General features: G+C 34.8%; 1 protein-coding gene across 4 annotated transcripts in view; it reads left to right on the top strand.

Moving 5' to 3' along the window:
- mctp2b (multiple C2 domains, transmembrane 2b) overlaps positions 1-11,715 on the top strand; it is a 41,683-nt gene extending 29,968 nt beyond the window's left edge. For all 4 annotated transcript variants that reach the window (XM_048183758.1, XM_048183756.1, XM_048183757.1 and 1 more), the window contains 10 exons: positions 121-223; positions 337-438; positions 2,805-2,879; positions 4,023-4,142; positions 4,727-4,840; positions 7,082-7,123; positions 7,224-7,333; positions 7,681-7,790; positions 7,980-8,077; positions 10,615-11,715. In XM_048183758.1, the coding sequence (XP_048039715.1) occupies positions 121-223; positions 337-438; positions 2,805-2,879; positions 4,023-4,142; positions 4,727-4,840; positions 7,082-7,123; positions 7,224-7,333; positions 7,681-7,790; positions 7,980-8,077; positions 10,615-10,683 (943 nt within the window). In that variant the 3' untranslated portion in view covers positions 10,684-11,715. The remainder of the gene's footprint in view (positions 1-120; positions 224-336; positions 439-2,804; positions 2,880-4,022; positions 4,143-4,726; positions 4,841-7,081; positions 7,124-7,223; positions 7,334-7,680; positions 7,791-7,979; positions 8,078-10,614) is intronic.
- The last annotated feature ends 3,860 nt before the right edge of the window (positions 11,716-15,575 follow it).

The following is a 15,575-nucleotide window of genomic DNA, read 5'->3' on the forward strand; positions in this document are numbered from 1 at the left end:
TTTTCCTTGGTGGAAACATCTTACAGACCCCAAACTTTTAAACAGTAATCAATGTCAACTCTATATTTACAGGTATATCGAATTAATAGTGACATTTATTGAATTTCTCTTCACGAGCAGCCCAGTAAAAGACATTCATGAAGTTCTGGAAGTGACTGTGTTTGATGAGGATGGCGACAAAGCCCCAGATTTCTTGGGGAAGGTGGCTCTTCCTTTACTTTCAGTAAGTGCAGAATATTGAAATTTTTCATTGCATTGAGAGCAAAACGTCTTAATTGCTCAGAATTGATATATTAATATGTTTGAATTTAGTTTAATGTTTCTTTGTTGCAACAGATTCGTAACGGTCAGCAGGTTGCTTGTCCTCTGAGGAAAGAGAACTTGGGAGGACTGTCTAAAGGAGCCATAATACTGGAGCTGGAAGTCATCTACAATTCTGTGAGTCTTGACAGATGACAACAGAGAGATTATGCCTTTAATCTATAGCTCAATTAGTCTTAGATAAACCTACAGTGGCATGAAAAAGTATGTGAACCCATTGCAGAATCTGTGAAAATGAGAATTATTTTAATAAAATAAGAGGGATAATAAAAAAAATGCATGTTATTTTTTATTTAGTACTGTCCTGAGTAAGATATTTTACATAAAAGATGTTTGCATTTAGTTCACAAGACAAAACAATAGCTGAATTTATTAAAATAACCCCATTCATAAGTATGTGAACCATTGATTCTCAATACTGTGTGTGGTTACCTGATGATCCACGACTGCTTTTATGTTTTGTGATGTTGTTCATGAGTGTGTATGATTTTGAGATTCATCTTTTCACACTCCGACTCTTAATGCATCGTGTTTCCTTCTGGAGCATCAGTGAATGTTTGAACCTTTTTTTAATAGTTGCGTTTGAGTCCCTCAGTCGTCCTCAGTATGAAAACACAGATCTCAAAATCCTTCAGTCACTGCTGGAAAGGGTTGAAATATGCAAAAATGCTTGAAAACTGAAGAATCTGCAGGAGCTGGAGGATTTTTCTGAAGAACAGAGCTCAGTTTAACTGCTCAGAACAAACAAGAGACTCATGAACAACCATCACAAAACATAAAAGCAGTCGTGGATCATCAGGTAACCACACACAGTATTGAGAATCAATGGTTCACATACTTATGAATGGGGTTATTTGAATAAATTCAGCTATTGTTTTGTCTTGTGAACTAAATGCAAACATCTTTTATGTAAAATATCTTACTCAGGACAGTACTAAATAAAAAATAACATGCATTTTTTTATTATCCCTCTTATTTTATTAAAATAATTCTCATTTTCACAGATTCTGCAAGTGGTTCACATACTTTTTCATGCCACTGTAAATTATATTTACTTTTATTAACTTTGAATGAACTACAATTCATGCACTACTACACACTACAATATGCATTTAGTGGCTTTATGCGCAATATATGTACATTTCAGAGTGCAATATATACATTTAAATATGCAATATACTTATTCAATGTGTTATGTCTAAGTAAATAATTTAATAATAATTGTTATGCAATATATTTATGCATAATATTGTATACAGTACAGTCTAAAAGTTTGGAACCACTAAGATTTTTAATGTTTTTAAAAGAAGTTTCGTCTGCTCACCAAGGCTACATTTATTTAATTAAAAATACAGTAAAAAACAGTAATATTGTGAAATATTATTACAATTTAAAATAACTGTTTTCTATTTGAATATATTTCACAAAGTAATTTATTCCTGTGATGGCAAAGCTGAATTTTCAGCATCGTTACTCCAGTCTTCAGTGTCACATGATCCTTCAGAAATCATTCTAATATGCTGATCTGCTGCTCAAGAAACATTTAATGTGTACAATTGTACAAAATATTTGTGTACAATATTTTTTTTCAGGATTATTTGATGAATAGAAAGTTCAAAAGAACAGTGTTTATCTGAAATCGAATCTTTTGTAACATTATAAATGTCACTTTTGATTGATTTAATGCATCCTTGCTGAATAAAAGTATTCATTTCTTTAATTTCTTTTAAAAAAAAATAAAAATAAAAATTCTTACTGGCCCCAAACTTTTGAACGGTAGTGTATAATGCTACAGAAGCTTTGTATTTCAGATAAATGCTGTTCTTTTGAACTTTCTATTCATCAAGGAATCCTGAAAAAAAAAGTACACAACTGTTTTCAACATTGAAAATAATCATAAATGTTTCTTGAGCAGCAAATCAGCATATTAGAATGATTTCTGAAGGATCATGTGACACTGAAGACTGGAGTAACGATGCTGAAAATTCAGCTTTGCATCACAGGAATAAATTACTTTGTCAAATATATTTAAATAGTACACAGTTATTTTAAATTGTAATAATATTTCACAATATTACTGTTTTTTACTGTATTTTTAATTAAATAAATGTAGCCTTGGTGAGCAGACGAAACTTCTTTTAAAAACATTAAAAATCTTCGTGGTTCCAAACTTTTGGACTGTACTGTATATGTATGTATTATGTGTATATATACACAGTATACTTCTTTCTATATACTTTTAATTCTGAAATATTTACTTTTTTTGTTCATATACAGTATAAGTGTCTCTTGCTCTCTGAGAGTTGCCACTCTAAATTTCACTGTATTGTGTTCAATGACAATAAGCATCTTACTTACAGAATATGAGAAAAAAAGTTGAGCTCGGATACATTTTCTTGTGCAAATAAAGTATCTGTGAAATATGTAATATGTTTAGATATTGGGCATATTTTTAGTGTTTGTTTGATCAATGTTTTGACCAGGTCAAAGCAAGCATTAGGACCTTCACGCCTAGAGAACAGAAGTTTCTTGAGGACAATGTCAAGTTTTCTAAGAAGGTATGACGTTCAGAGTTTTCAATTCAAAGACAGTGGGCCTCCCTTTTGACATAATATACAAAATGGCGCCTACCCACCGCCTTATATTTACTCATTTTCAATAGCGATCAGTGCATTGAGAGCGCCGCACACACACAGGGTTTGTTTGCGCATAAATAATAACAGACTCTCATCTCCTCATCCATCAAAACTTTACTAGCTTTACGACATGGTTTACTTTATCCAACTGAGAGATGTACTGTAGTTTGCGTATCATATGCTCATGCAGCGGTTGGGTGTTTTGAGCTGCCGTTCAGTCTCACAGCACGATGAGAAATGGCTTGGGCTGCTCTGAAACAATCACAGAATAAGAGAGAGATTGTGCTTTGAAGCCAAATACACTATTCTTTCCACCAACTCTGATGAAATCAGCTGGGTTTTCTCTGCATTTTAGGGCTGTTTTGGACTGACTGTTTGAATGCATTCGCTTATGTTTTAAAATGATCTGATCAAAAACAGAGTGGAAACATAACGACGTCTCTTGTCACAAAAACCTGCTTTTCGGTTTTTAACATATTTTTTTTCCTTATAATGTATTGATTTAAATTATTATTATTATTATTATTATTATTATTATTATTATGAATAATTATTTAATTAATTATTTTATTTATTTATTTTACCACTCTGCGCCACACTTTTAAAACCCCTGCTAGCATCAGTATAATATATACAGTCAAACCAAAAATTAATTCAGACATTTTCGATATTTTTACTAGTGGGTGCAGGACACTATAGTGCATTTATGTAAGTGAGGATAGCAAAATGAAGTAAACTGTGACATATTATACCCAAAAATTCTTCATACAGTGGACTACCAGTAAAAATTATTCAGACACTTTGACCTGACCGTGTCTTAAGTGTTATCTGACATAATTAAGATACATTTTTTCTGGCACAGTTTAACTCTGAGATCTTGTCATATTTTATTACCATTTTTTTAAACTATAGTGAATAAACTGATTTATTGAATGAAATGTTCAAGGTGTCTGAATTTTGGTTTGACTGTAGCATGAGTTGGGTAACATCCACACAGAAAAGTCATCTGAAATTTTCATTTGTATCTTTGCGAAAATTATGAGCTGCTGATTGTTATATTAACAGGTTCTTGCCAGGAATGTTGTTCGCGTGAGGAACATTTATCGTGCAGTGTGCCACGTCAACCAGTTCATCAAAAGCTGTTTCCAGTGGGAAAGCGTGCAGAGGAGCACCATAGCATTTCTGGTCAGTCTCATTCATGATTCATTTTTTGTGGTTTTGTGCTATATGATTCAGCAATAAATCGTAGAAATGCTGGGTTACTTTTTTATAGCAGCTTATCTTACAGTTAAGACTCGTGGTTTCAGATGGTGCTCATTCAGTACCATGGTATCATATCATATACTCTGATATTTGCATATTATTGGCAAAAGGTATTTCAAAGGATACTACCATGTCCAGCAAAATGTAAATGCTTATTCTGTTATCTAGTGAAACATTTTGAGTAGCACTTTATTTTGATGGTCACCTTTAGACATTCTGTTGACTATAAGTAACATTGCACCTTTATTCTACTAACCTGAACCCTAACCTGTTCTAATTTTAATGAGAGTTAGTTGACATGTAGGTCCAAAGTTACTTATAGTCAACAAAATGTCTGAAGGGGATCATTAAGATAAAGTGTAACCGCATTTTATTTTATAATTAATCATGTAAATGTATGAACTGTTAAGAGAAGCATTGTGATTATGTAAATGTGTGATGAATATGTGACCCTTCATTAGTTTCAGTCTTCATGAAAGCTAAATCTTCAACGTGTTCTCCTGTAGGTCTTTCTTCTTACAGTGTGGTATTGGGATTTCTACATGCTGCCCTTGTTCATGGTCCTTCTCATCATATGGAACTATCTCCAGATCGCTTCTGAGAGAGTCACCAGAGACCTAGTGGGTGATTTTTGGCTTAACCCTTGTGCGGTCTTCGTTTGGGGTGTACACTCCGGGTCTTTGGGGTCTCCAGAGACCCCAGACAACAAAATGTAATTTTGTAACAACATAATTGTTTTTTTGTTTTTTTTAACAAATGTAATTTTACTCGGTTTATTAATGTTTTTACTCCACAGTTTTTGGAGTATTTATCATATTTTTTTAAATTTATATGAAAAATTAAAAAGCATTTTTAAAACAGGTTTTTATACAAAAACAGCTTTTTATGTAAAATTCACTTTATAAAAGACCCACATTTCTAACTTTCATTAATGGGGATAACATGGATAATTTGACATGGTTTAGTGTAAGATTTTTGCCCATCTTTTAGAAAATGCAGTTTTAAATGTAAAAAAATTATCATTTTTACCAGTAGATGGCTGCAGAGCTCCAGTATTTGCTATGTGCTATTTGACTAACTGAAAGACATCTTTTCACAAGTTTTTTTCAGTTGGATTTATATCTAAATATTATGAAATCACAATTATGACAATAAAAAATACTTTTTGTTGAAGTTTAGCATTTTTTTGTACTGAAAAAATTCAGTTTTTCAATATTGTTACATTATAATGAGACCCCGCTTAGAAAATGGACAAAATTCATCCTCAAAATCAAGATTATTGAAAAACTTATTTTTTTCAGTACAAAAAAAAGTTAAACTGAGACAAAAAGTAATTGTCATAATTGTGATTTTCATAATATTTAGATATTGATCCAACTGAAAAAAACTTGTGAAAAGATGTCTTTTAGTCAGTCAAATAACACATAGCAAATAGTGGAGCTCTGCAGCCATCTACTGGTAAAAGTGATAATTTTTTACTTTTAAAACTGCATTTTCCAAAAGATGGGCAAAAATCTTACACTAAACCATGTCAAATTATCCATGTTATTCCCATGAATGAAAGTTAGAAATGTGAGTCTTTTATAAAGTGAATTTTACATAAAAAGCTGTTTTTGTATGAAACCTTCAAAAAAATATTTTTTTTATTTATTTATATAAATTTAAAAGATATGATAAATCCTCCAAAAACTGCACAAATATGAAGTAAAAACATTAATAAACAGAGTAAAATTACATTTGTTTTTAAAAAGGAGACCCCAAAGACCATGAGTGTGACCATGAGTTTTTTTTTTTTTACACTAACATAAAAACAAGATATCGTTCCATTTTTTTAAAAAATTATTATTTGTAGATCTTAACCACTGTACAAAGTTTCATGCCATTTTTTTTTTAAATTTTAGCAAACATCATTTGGGGTCAAAAAGACCCCAAAGACCCTATAAGGGTTAATTGCACATTTTAGTAAGACTCCAGACAACCAGCTTGTTTTCTTTCATAATAGAATATCAAACAGAGTGGATTGTTTCAGCTGGGAATTTAGGGCCCTGTTTCCACCTGGTATTAAAATGCATTTTGATCGATCGGATCACAAGTGGACAACGCTAAATAAGCCTGTCCATTTTCGATCACTTCCAGAGGTAGTTGAAAACACATTTGACCGGATTGCTTTCATAGTGTAAACGCTCATGTGGTTGAAAGTGTTCAAACAGCCATAAAAGACCATCTACTCTCCATCTACTGACCTAACGCATAAACATTATGGGAAGCACGCTAGTCAAACGGGATTTAAACTTTGTTGGCTGAAGACCCGAGTTTGGTTTAAAGATAAAAAAATGTACCAAGCACAATGTTCTCTCACCTTTTCCTGATTTCTAACTCGCACTCTCAGCATTCAGACGGTCTTGCGGCTGTCAGAGCAGAAACGAAAGCTGATGCTCTCTCTATGTTTTTCTGTTGTCTCCGGTCGCGTTCATGTGTAAATTGCGTGAACTTATTTTGTCCATTAGATCGAAAGATCTGAAAAAGCCCATACATTTACCCGCCCATAGACCCTCCCCTCGATGAAATCAGGACAGAAATGGTTGAAAGTGGATAAAAGAGACAGATTTAAACACCAGGTGTAAACGGTAATGTGTCTTCCTCATCTACTTGTGATCCGATCGAGCAAAACGCATCTTAATACCAGGTGTAAACAGGGCCTTAGTTAGCATTTGTTCTAGCGGTTTGAAACTGACTGTAAATGTGACAGGCTGACATCTTCTGATATGTATCGTCGTTTCAGATAAAATTTAAAAGCATTCTCTTAGGACCTGGTTAACTTTAATTTTAAAATGCTTAAAAGTAAAGCCTTTCTCTTGCAGGACACCATGGAGTTATATGAAGAAGAAGATGAAGATGAAAAGGTATAATTCTTTCCATCAAACATTCAATCATTCCAGTAAATAAGCATGGCATTTTATGTCCTCAGTCTTTAGTTTTGATTTAAAATGTGTCTTCTTGTAGGAATCTGAAAGAAAAGGTTTGATGGAGAAAATCCACATGGTTCAAGAGATTGTCATAACAGTTCAGAACCTTCTGGAGGAGATAGCATGCTTTGGTGAAAGAATAAAGAAGTATGTGTTGTTTTTGCTCCTTCATTTACATTTTCTGCTCTCACATACAGTAATATGTTTGGCAATTTGTAATAGATATTGAGAGAATAAAGCTAATTGCATAAAATACACACTAGTGTTCAGAAGTCTCTTATGTTCACTAAGACTGCATTAAAGAAATATCCAAAAGAATGCATGGATATATTTTCATTTATTTTGAAAATTAGCACAATTCCATTGACCCAGAAGCTTATATCATGAAAGAATATTTGAACTCTTTTGGTAAGATGACGCCCTCAAAAAGACGAATTAATTTCATTGTACTCATTGTAAAACTGCAACATGTCTTTCTTTTTTTTTCTCCTCAGTACATTCAACTGGTCAGTGCCATTCTTGTCTAATTTGGCCTTTCTGGTTCTCATTATGGCCACAGTGATCACTTACTTTATTCCAGTACGCTACATTATTTTATTATGGGGTAAGTTTACAGCTGTGTTACTCTCTAACAATGGAATATATTTTTTCTGTGAAATAAGCAAATTAAAAACAAACACGAAAGTTCCTGATCTAGAGATATCAGTACTATCTTTACTGTCATTTTTATTCAATTTAACTGTCAGTTATCAGTACTAGAGATTGTTCAGCATTATGTTCATTTTTTTTTTAGGTATACATAAATTCACAAAGAAACTGCGCAATCCTTATGCCATTGAAAACAATGAGTTGATGGATTTTCTCTCCAGAGTGCCTTCAGATGTCCAAATGGTAATTACCACAGAATTTACTAAAAATAAGGACTATACTCTAAAATGGTGGAATCTGTAAACTTTTCAGCTTTTTTATATCGTAATGTGATGTTTTCTGTATGGATAAGATCATTGCCCATTTATCAATAGGTATAAATATGTCAATATAATTTAAAGGTCCTGGCAAAAAAGTTTAACATCTAAAGAAATAACTAGTATTTTTTTTTTTTTTATTGTACATAAATTGAGTTGCCCTCTCATTTTTGCTGCTATGATCAGTCATGTAACTCATCCGACAATTGAACACAATAATAAACAAACTTCTCTTAATACTTCTCTTTCCACTACAGAATTAAAAAAAAGGTAACTTTTTCTCACAATTCTTGCAATTCTTGCAATTGCAATTGTCTCACAGTACCTCACCAAGGAAAAAAAGTCAGAATTATGAGAAATAAAGTTAGAATTGCGAGATATAAACTCCCTATTATCATAAAAAAAAGTCAGAATTGCAATTCTTTGACTTTTTTCTCAGAATTAAGAGATATAAACTCACAATTTCAAGAAAAAAAAAGTCTTGCAATCGTGAGTTATAAAGTCTGAATTGTGAGATAAAGGGCCCTATTTTAACGATCTAAGGACATGGTCTGAAGCGCATGGTGCAGGTCCACTTAGGTCGTCCGAATCCCATTTTGCTAGTTTAAGGACGGGGAAAATGGTCGGCGTGCCAGGCGCATGGTCCAAAAGGGTTGTCCCTGTTCTCTTAATGAGTCATGGGTGTGTTTTGAGCATAACATGCAATAAACCAATCGGAGTCTCATCTCCCATTCCCTTTAAAAACCAGGTGCGCTCGCAGCATAGCGGATTCGCTATTTACATGGTGGAATATAGACACTCACAACCTGGTGAGTCATACATGTGTAAATACATGTGTGTATTGCCACGATTGGTCAAATAATTAGCCAATTTCATTTGTCATTACTGCAAATAGCTAATTCTGATACATGTACTGACTATCCATTGTCACATGTAGGCATTTTTATCTTTATGTACATTGTAATCCTTTTATTTTTTATACTTGGCATGTTTGTGTGCTGCTGCCCATCCCTCTGTGTGTAACATATAACTAACACGCCCTTTAAATAACTAAAAAATACTGTGGCAGTCGTTTTCAGTTACCTCAAAATAGCAACACGCCAACAATGCACCTGAATACACCTCGTTTTCAGACCAGCACACCCATGGGCGAACAGATGGGCACGAGTGCATTTGCTATTTAAACAACGTTTGCACCGGACATGAAATGATAACTGCGTCGGGCTGAAACTAGCAAAAAACACTTTCGTCGCGCCTGGCGTCACATTGCACCGAGTGTATGATAGGGCCCAAAGAGTTGCAATTATCGTTTTTTGTTTTTTATTCTATGATGGAAACAAGCAAGCTTCCGTAGAAAGAACTGGTAAAAAAATGTTAAAAGTTAGGTTTGGGTATTATTTGAATTTTAGTCATTTCCATTACGATTCTGCTTATCAATTATGATTCTTATCGATTCCTAGTTTAAATTCCAATAAGGTATCATTCACATTTATTCTAAGTCTTTTTGCAAAACATTTCAGTGTAGCTGAATACCACGTATTAACGTTAAGGTACAGTTTAAGGCATAATTTAAGAATGACGTAGCATTAAGAAGGTTTTGGGAAATCCAGCCCAGATTCAATATACTGTTAGACCTGTGTTTTCTTTCTCAACTGTTTATGTTCACTTAAGGCATAACGGACTGTGTTCACAAGGATATTTTGACATCATTTTGTGTGTATTTGTCCATTCAAGTGCAAGAAGACGTGAAAGAGAACTCAGTTCAGTATTTGAGCACTATATGAGAGACGGCTTTCTGTGTGCATGCTTTGGATGTGTGCGCAGCACAGAAAACAGCGTCTTCTCGCGCCTGAATGCATGGTTTAAAATCACATTAAACTGAACACAAAGGAATCGATAAGAGGAATCGAAATTTAAATTATATAATGAGTATCCGATTCCTGTGGCTGTCTGCATTTCCATCGCGGTCTAAAGTACCATGAAGTTTAGTCTGGTGACCTAGGATTGTGCAGTTCCCACTGGATTTCTGGAAGCCTGAACCTTGTTTGGTACATCAGTCATAATTCTTAAACTCCATTGTTGATTCGAATAGCAAACAACTCATACTTCACACACCGCAACACAATTTTAAAAATGGTGGTTGAAATAACATGCTACATGGAGTCAACCAATCAAAATGCTCTGTGAACTCAACCAGTCAGCATGTTCAGCGCCCAAGTCCCACCCCCAAAAGTTCCAGAACTTTGAAAAAGTACTACCTCGTGAGCAGGGACTTTCTGAGGGGGAAATTTTTACCCGGAACTTAATTTAGATCCTGGTCCCCGCAGTCAGAAAACAGTGCCACCCCAAAGTCCCTAGTTCCTGGGTTCCTGCGGTGGAAACATGGCTTTTTCTGCCTTTTCTCAGTTTGCTCATTTATCTGGAAGCTTCTGGCATCTTGAATTGTTTTTCTTCTTCATTCAGGCGCAGTACACCGAACTGAGCAGCTGCAGTTTTCACAGTCCCTACAAGAGAAGGAGAGCATCACCGTAGACACTAGAAAGGGAAACACTGATCTCCTGAGAACATTCTGTGTGAAGAACCTTCGAAGGTGCCAGGAATCGACGGCCAGGGAATGATTTGAACATGTATTTAAAAAGGTGAATTGCAGTTGATCTGCTTATTTTATTTGAGTGAACTGAAATCATCCCCATCAGATGGTCCGGTCTTTACCGCTGGGTCGAGCTGAAGCACCTTGGTTAATGAGACAGATGCATATTAACACTTATATTATAAAGCAGCAGCTCTGTTGCGTTGAGTGATGGAAAAATATAACTTGATAAACTGAATGGTAAAAGTATACACCACACTGGGCCTTAAATATTCATCTGTAGATGCAATGCCTGAACGACACATCATGTACAGTATGAGTGCAATACAATGTAATGCTTTGCTTTTGCTATTTTGTATTTTGTTTTATCAGTCTTGTAAAATATGTTTTGTAAAGTCTCATTCTATACAAGCCACATATTTTTGTTGAACAGAGAACTAAATTTATATTGTAACAAAGTTTTCCATATGTGGTTTAGTTCTTTTGAACTTATTTTTATTATGCACACGCCTTTTTAATATTTTATTTACATCTTAATTATTGCAGGCGGGAAAAATCGCAACACGCATGAAAATTAGTGCATTGTAAGTGCCTCTGACAAACTCTACTGGTGAAAACTGATTTTTAACTACACTCTCCTCTTAAAAATTGTATTTTTGTGCAATATGGTTTGTATATCTAGTGGTACAGTAATTGTACCTGTAATTCCGATTTGTATTTTCCAGTGTTTTCTTCTGCTCAGGAGGATATTATGTATATCACAGATGTTATTGAATGGTTATTTTGGTACTCTTTGATACTATGTTGACAGTATACTTTTCCATTTTTTATTATAATCATTACTTATACATATTTAATGACAGATGGTTTGGTGTGTACTTCTCATAAGATTTTATTTCTTATTACAGAATAAGTACAATAAATGCAGATCTGTAAGTAAGAATGTGAATAAAGCAACCCTTCATAAGTCTCTATACAGTGGTTGTTTGAGAATATTCAGCCACACAGTGGCAGTGTTTTCCTTTAATGGGAACCCTCCCTGCCGTTCATCTTTTGCTCTACTGAAAAAGCTGAACATCTGATCAGGGGTGCGTTTCTCAAAAGCAAGTTCCGTCGTTACCAACAGAGAACAATGGAACTTCAGACTATAGTTGGCTAATGATGCCTTTAGGAAATGCACCCCTGTCTAACTATTCAAGAAAAACTATAAGGGTTAGTTCAACCGAAAATAAAAGTCTTGTCATCATTGAATGTTTCAGGAAACCCCAAAACAAGGTATTTTAGCACATTTTTTAATGGGTTTTAGTTAAATGCCAATAAGATCTGTGGTTTATTCAATATATGGTTAAGCTCAAGATTTATTCTTTTACATAAAATACATTAGTAATACCTTGTGTAATACCTAGTAATACCTTGTGATTTTTTTTTTGGTATCTTGAAAAAGGCGGTTGCTAAAAAGTGGCTATATGGGACCACAGAGACTGTCTGAGACATTTAACATCAGAACACCGAACAGGTAAACTCATCTCACTTTCCACAGCCTCATTGTGTTCATACTCACGTTCTTGCTAACTAATAAGCTTGTTCGAGTTGCATCAGTACTACGCAGCAGGGTTGCCAGGTTTTCACAACAAAACCCGCCCAATTGCCAGAGGTGTAAAGTATTTGAGTAAATGTAATTAGTTACTGTATCTTTTTGGCTACTTTTTAGTTGTTGAGTATCAAATATATTGGCAACTTTTACTCTCTTTTTTAGATGAGCTCACAAAAATTAATTGACCACTTCTCAATGTTTTATAACTATCTAAATAAATCATGAATTACAGTAGGTTATATGTATTAATAAAGCATTTATTAACGCACTGAGTAACTAATACTACATGTCTAAATAATAAGATGCATAAATGTACATTTAAATAGTTTATTAATAATGTACTTACACTTTCTAAATTATCTTATGAACCACTGACAACTAATAAATAACTGGTAAGTAATATAATACATACTTTATTAATGATCAATTTATCTTTTCTAAATTATGAAAATACAATTATAGTCTATTAATGCTTTATAAATGATGAATTGACTATTTACTAATGCTAAACTAATGCTTCAGAGTATGAGTTATTATAAAGTGCTACCACATTGTTTTATTTATCCGCTATATTGACAAGACCGTTTTGACGGATATTGGTTTACTTAAGGCCTTTCTGTGCACTTGAGCTCAACTGAGACTTGAGAGTTTGTAGACGTCTAAAAGGTTGTTGTGTCGACCTTGATTTATTGCAACATTGAGGTGTTCAGTTTTATTTTGATTTTAGAAAATAAACTTGATTTCTCATCTTACAAATCAATTGTTTATTATTTTCACCAGCATGTCTCTCAGGTGTTGAGGACCAGTGCATCTTACATTCAGCTTGAGTAAAATACTCAAGTAGGCTACTGTTAAAATCAGATACTTTAAGACTTTTACTCAAGTCTTATTGGAATTGGTTACTTGTAACTTGTAGTCGAGTCATTTTCGATGTAAGGTATCAGTACTTTTACTCACGTTTGGTTTTCAGGTACTCTTTACACCTCTGCCAATTGCTCCTCAAAACTAGCCCAATCGCATTTCAGGGGGGTCCCTCAGTAAAAATTGCGTTCCGGGGGGGGGGGGTTCGCGTTTTTGGTGGGGCTCCCCTGGTAAATTTCGCATTCCAGGGGCTAAATATCACGGATTTTGGGTTAATTCAACCCGCAGACATGAAAAACAACCCGTGGCAACAGGGTAAAAGTAGCCCAATTCCGCTGCGCAGACCGATCGGCGTATGACATCAAAGTACCGCGAGAGCGATTCAAAAGCATAAGGAGTTGTTTGCTCTCCAATCGCTCTCGTGGTACTTTGATGTCTGCACAGCGCCAATGCATCTCGAACAAGCCTAACTGGAATCTTTTAAAACATTTTTTTAAGACTGAAAGAGTTGTTGGATTTTTTTTTTTCTGCCGATTGTATTAAAGGTGCAGTAGGTGATTCGCTACAGAAACATTTTTGTTATACTGGTTGAAAGTCTCCTCATATCCTGATAGCAATCACCATGATAAACGGTCTAAATGTATTTTTATATATATCATCTGTGGAAGGCGTAGGACCATAAAATGTTCATCCTATCATTATATTCGGTCAGAAATAATACAAAGTAGTACCTGCCTGTTAAAACACCTGGACAGGCACTTTTGCAGACATCATACATCATCAGCGCATTTCATGAGACAGACAAACAGCAGCCACCATTTACAGTTCCTACAGAATCAAAACGACGAGCTTCTTAAGAAATGGCAACCCGTGACGTCCTAACCAGAGCTGTTCACATCCTCAGACTCCGAAATTATGCATTTTCATGTCAACATCAATTCAATACCGAAATGAATCTGCAGCAGTCAGGTACAAGCTTGTTCTTTATGTTCATTATTATTGTAATGTTATGTGCTTTGAGACATGAGGTAGTTTAACGCTGTCTCTTGTGACGTTTTACCCAGAGCAGCTGTGTGTGTGTGTGTGTGTGTGTGTGTGTGTGTGCGCGTGCGCATTCATGTGTTTTAGAGGAGGCCAGTGTTGCCAAGTCTGCAGTTTTCCCATGGAATTGGGGTACTTTTACACTGTTACCAGGGGTTGTTTTTCATATCCAAGGGTTGAAGTGACCACAAATGACATGATAGCTCCTGGGATGTGAATTTTACCAGGGGGACCCCACCAAAAATGTGGATTTTACCCCCTGGAACGAGACTTTTACCATGGGACCCTCCCTGAAACGTAGCAATTTTGAGTAGCAATCGGGCGGGTTTTGTTGTGAAAACCTGGCAACCCTGAGGAGGCATGGCTTTGGAGAGCACTCTGAAGAGAGGGTGGGATGTTATGATTTGAAAGCTATCTATAGCTATTGCTAGCCTCTCAAAAATGTACAATTGCACCTTTTAAGGCTTTAAAATTCATAAAGGTTGAGTTAATTTGTGAAGATTATCATAATGAACAAAATGTGGAAGAATCATAAACTTTTATATTCTACTAGGCATCATTGAATTTCAACAGAGTTTGAAATCCTGAAGCTCATTCACCCTTTATTAGTGAACTACACTGAACACTTTCTGAACCAGCACACTGAAACACATCAGTGAAAATCCGGCTTTCTTAACACCATGTAATTGGCCCAGCTTAGAACTACTATTTTCAGTTTGAAACACTCCCTCTCTTTTTGGATAATGAGATGGCTGCTGTTAAAGAGCTGTAGAACTAAGAAAGAAAGTCTGAAATAGTAATTCCTCACTACATATACATGAAGGGATGCGCAAATGAATAAGGAAACAACAGGCTGGGTAGAAAGACTTATTTTTACCCTGGCTGAACCCTCATTTCTTCTCACTCATTACAGAAAACAAGTCCTAATTAGCTCCTGTGAGCATTTAGCCATTAGCAGAAGGATAACGTCATGTCTGGCCACAAAAGACGGAGCCCCATGGATCACCAAAAGATCAAAATGAGATATGTCTAGATCATATCTATCATGCCTCTAGATTCATAGCCAGGGCAGTTGTCTGAAACAACACGGCTAATTGTGCGAGGAGCTCAGTTTGATTTAATTTTCCATGAGTCTGCCCATGATTAACCCTATAAAACCTGACATATGAAATAATAGTCAGAAAAAAAAAAAAAAAAGTTTTTTAAATGAAACAGTTGATTGAACATTTAGACAAAATAATTGTAAACAATGAGGAAAAAAAAAAGTTGGCATGTGTTTTTTGGTGAGTATCATATTTGATACATCAGGCTTTTATGACTCAAGTAGTTTGGTATCTG

Source organism: Megalobrama amblycephala, linkage group LG3, assembly GCF_018812025.1.
Source record: "Megalobrama amblycephala isolate DHTTF-2021 linkage group LG3, ASM1881202v1, whole genome shotgun sequence".
Classification (NCBI taxonomy): Eukaryota; Metazoa; Chordata; class Actinopteri; order Cypriniformes; family Xenocyprididae; genus Megalobrama; species Megalobrama amblycephala.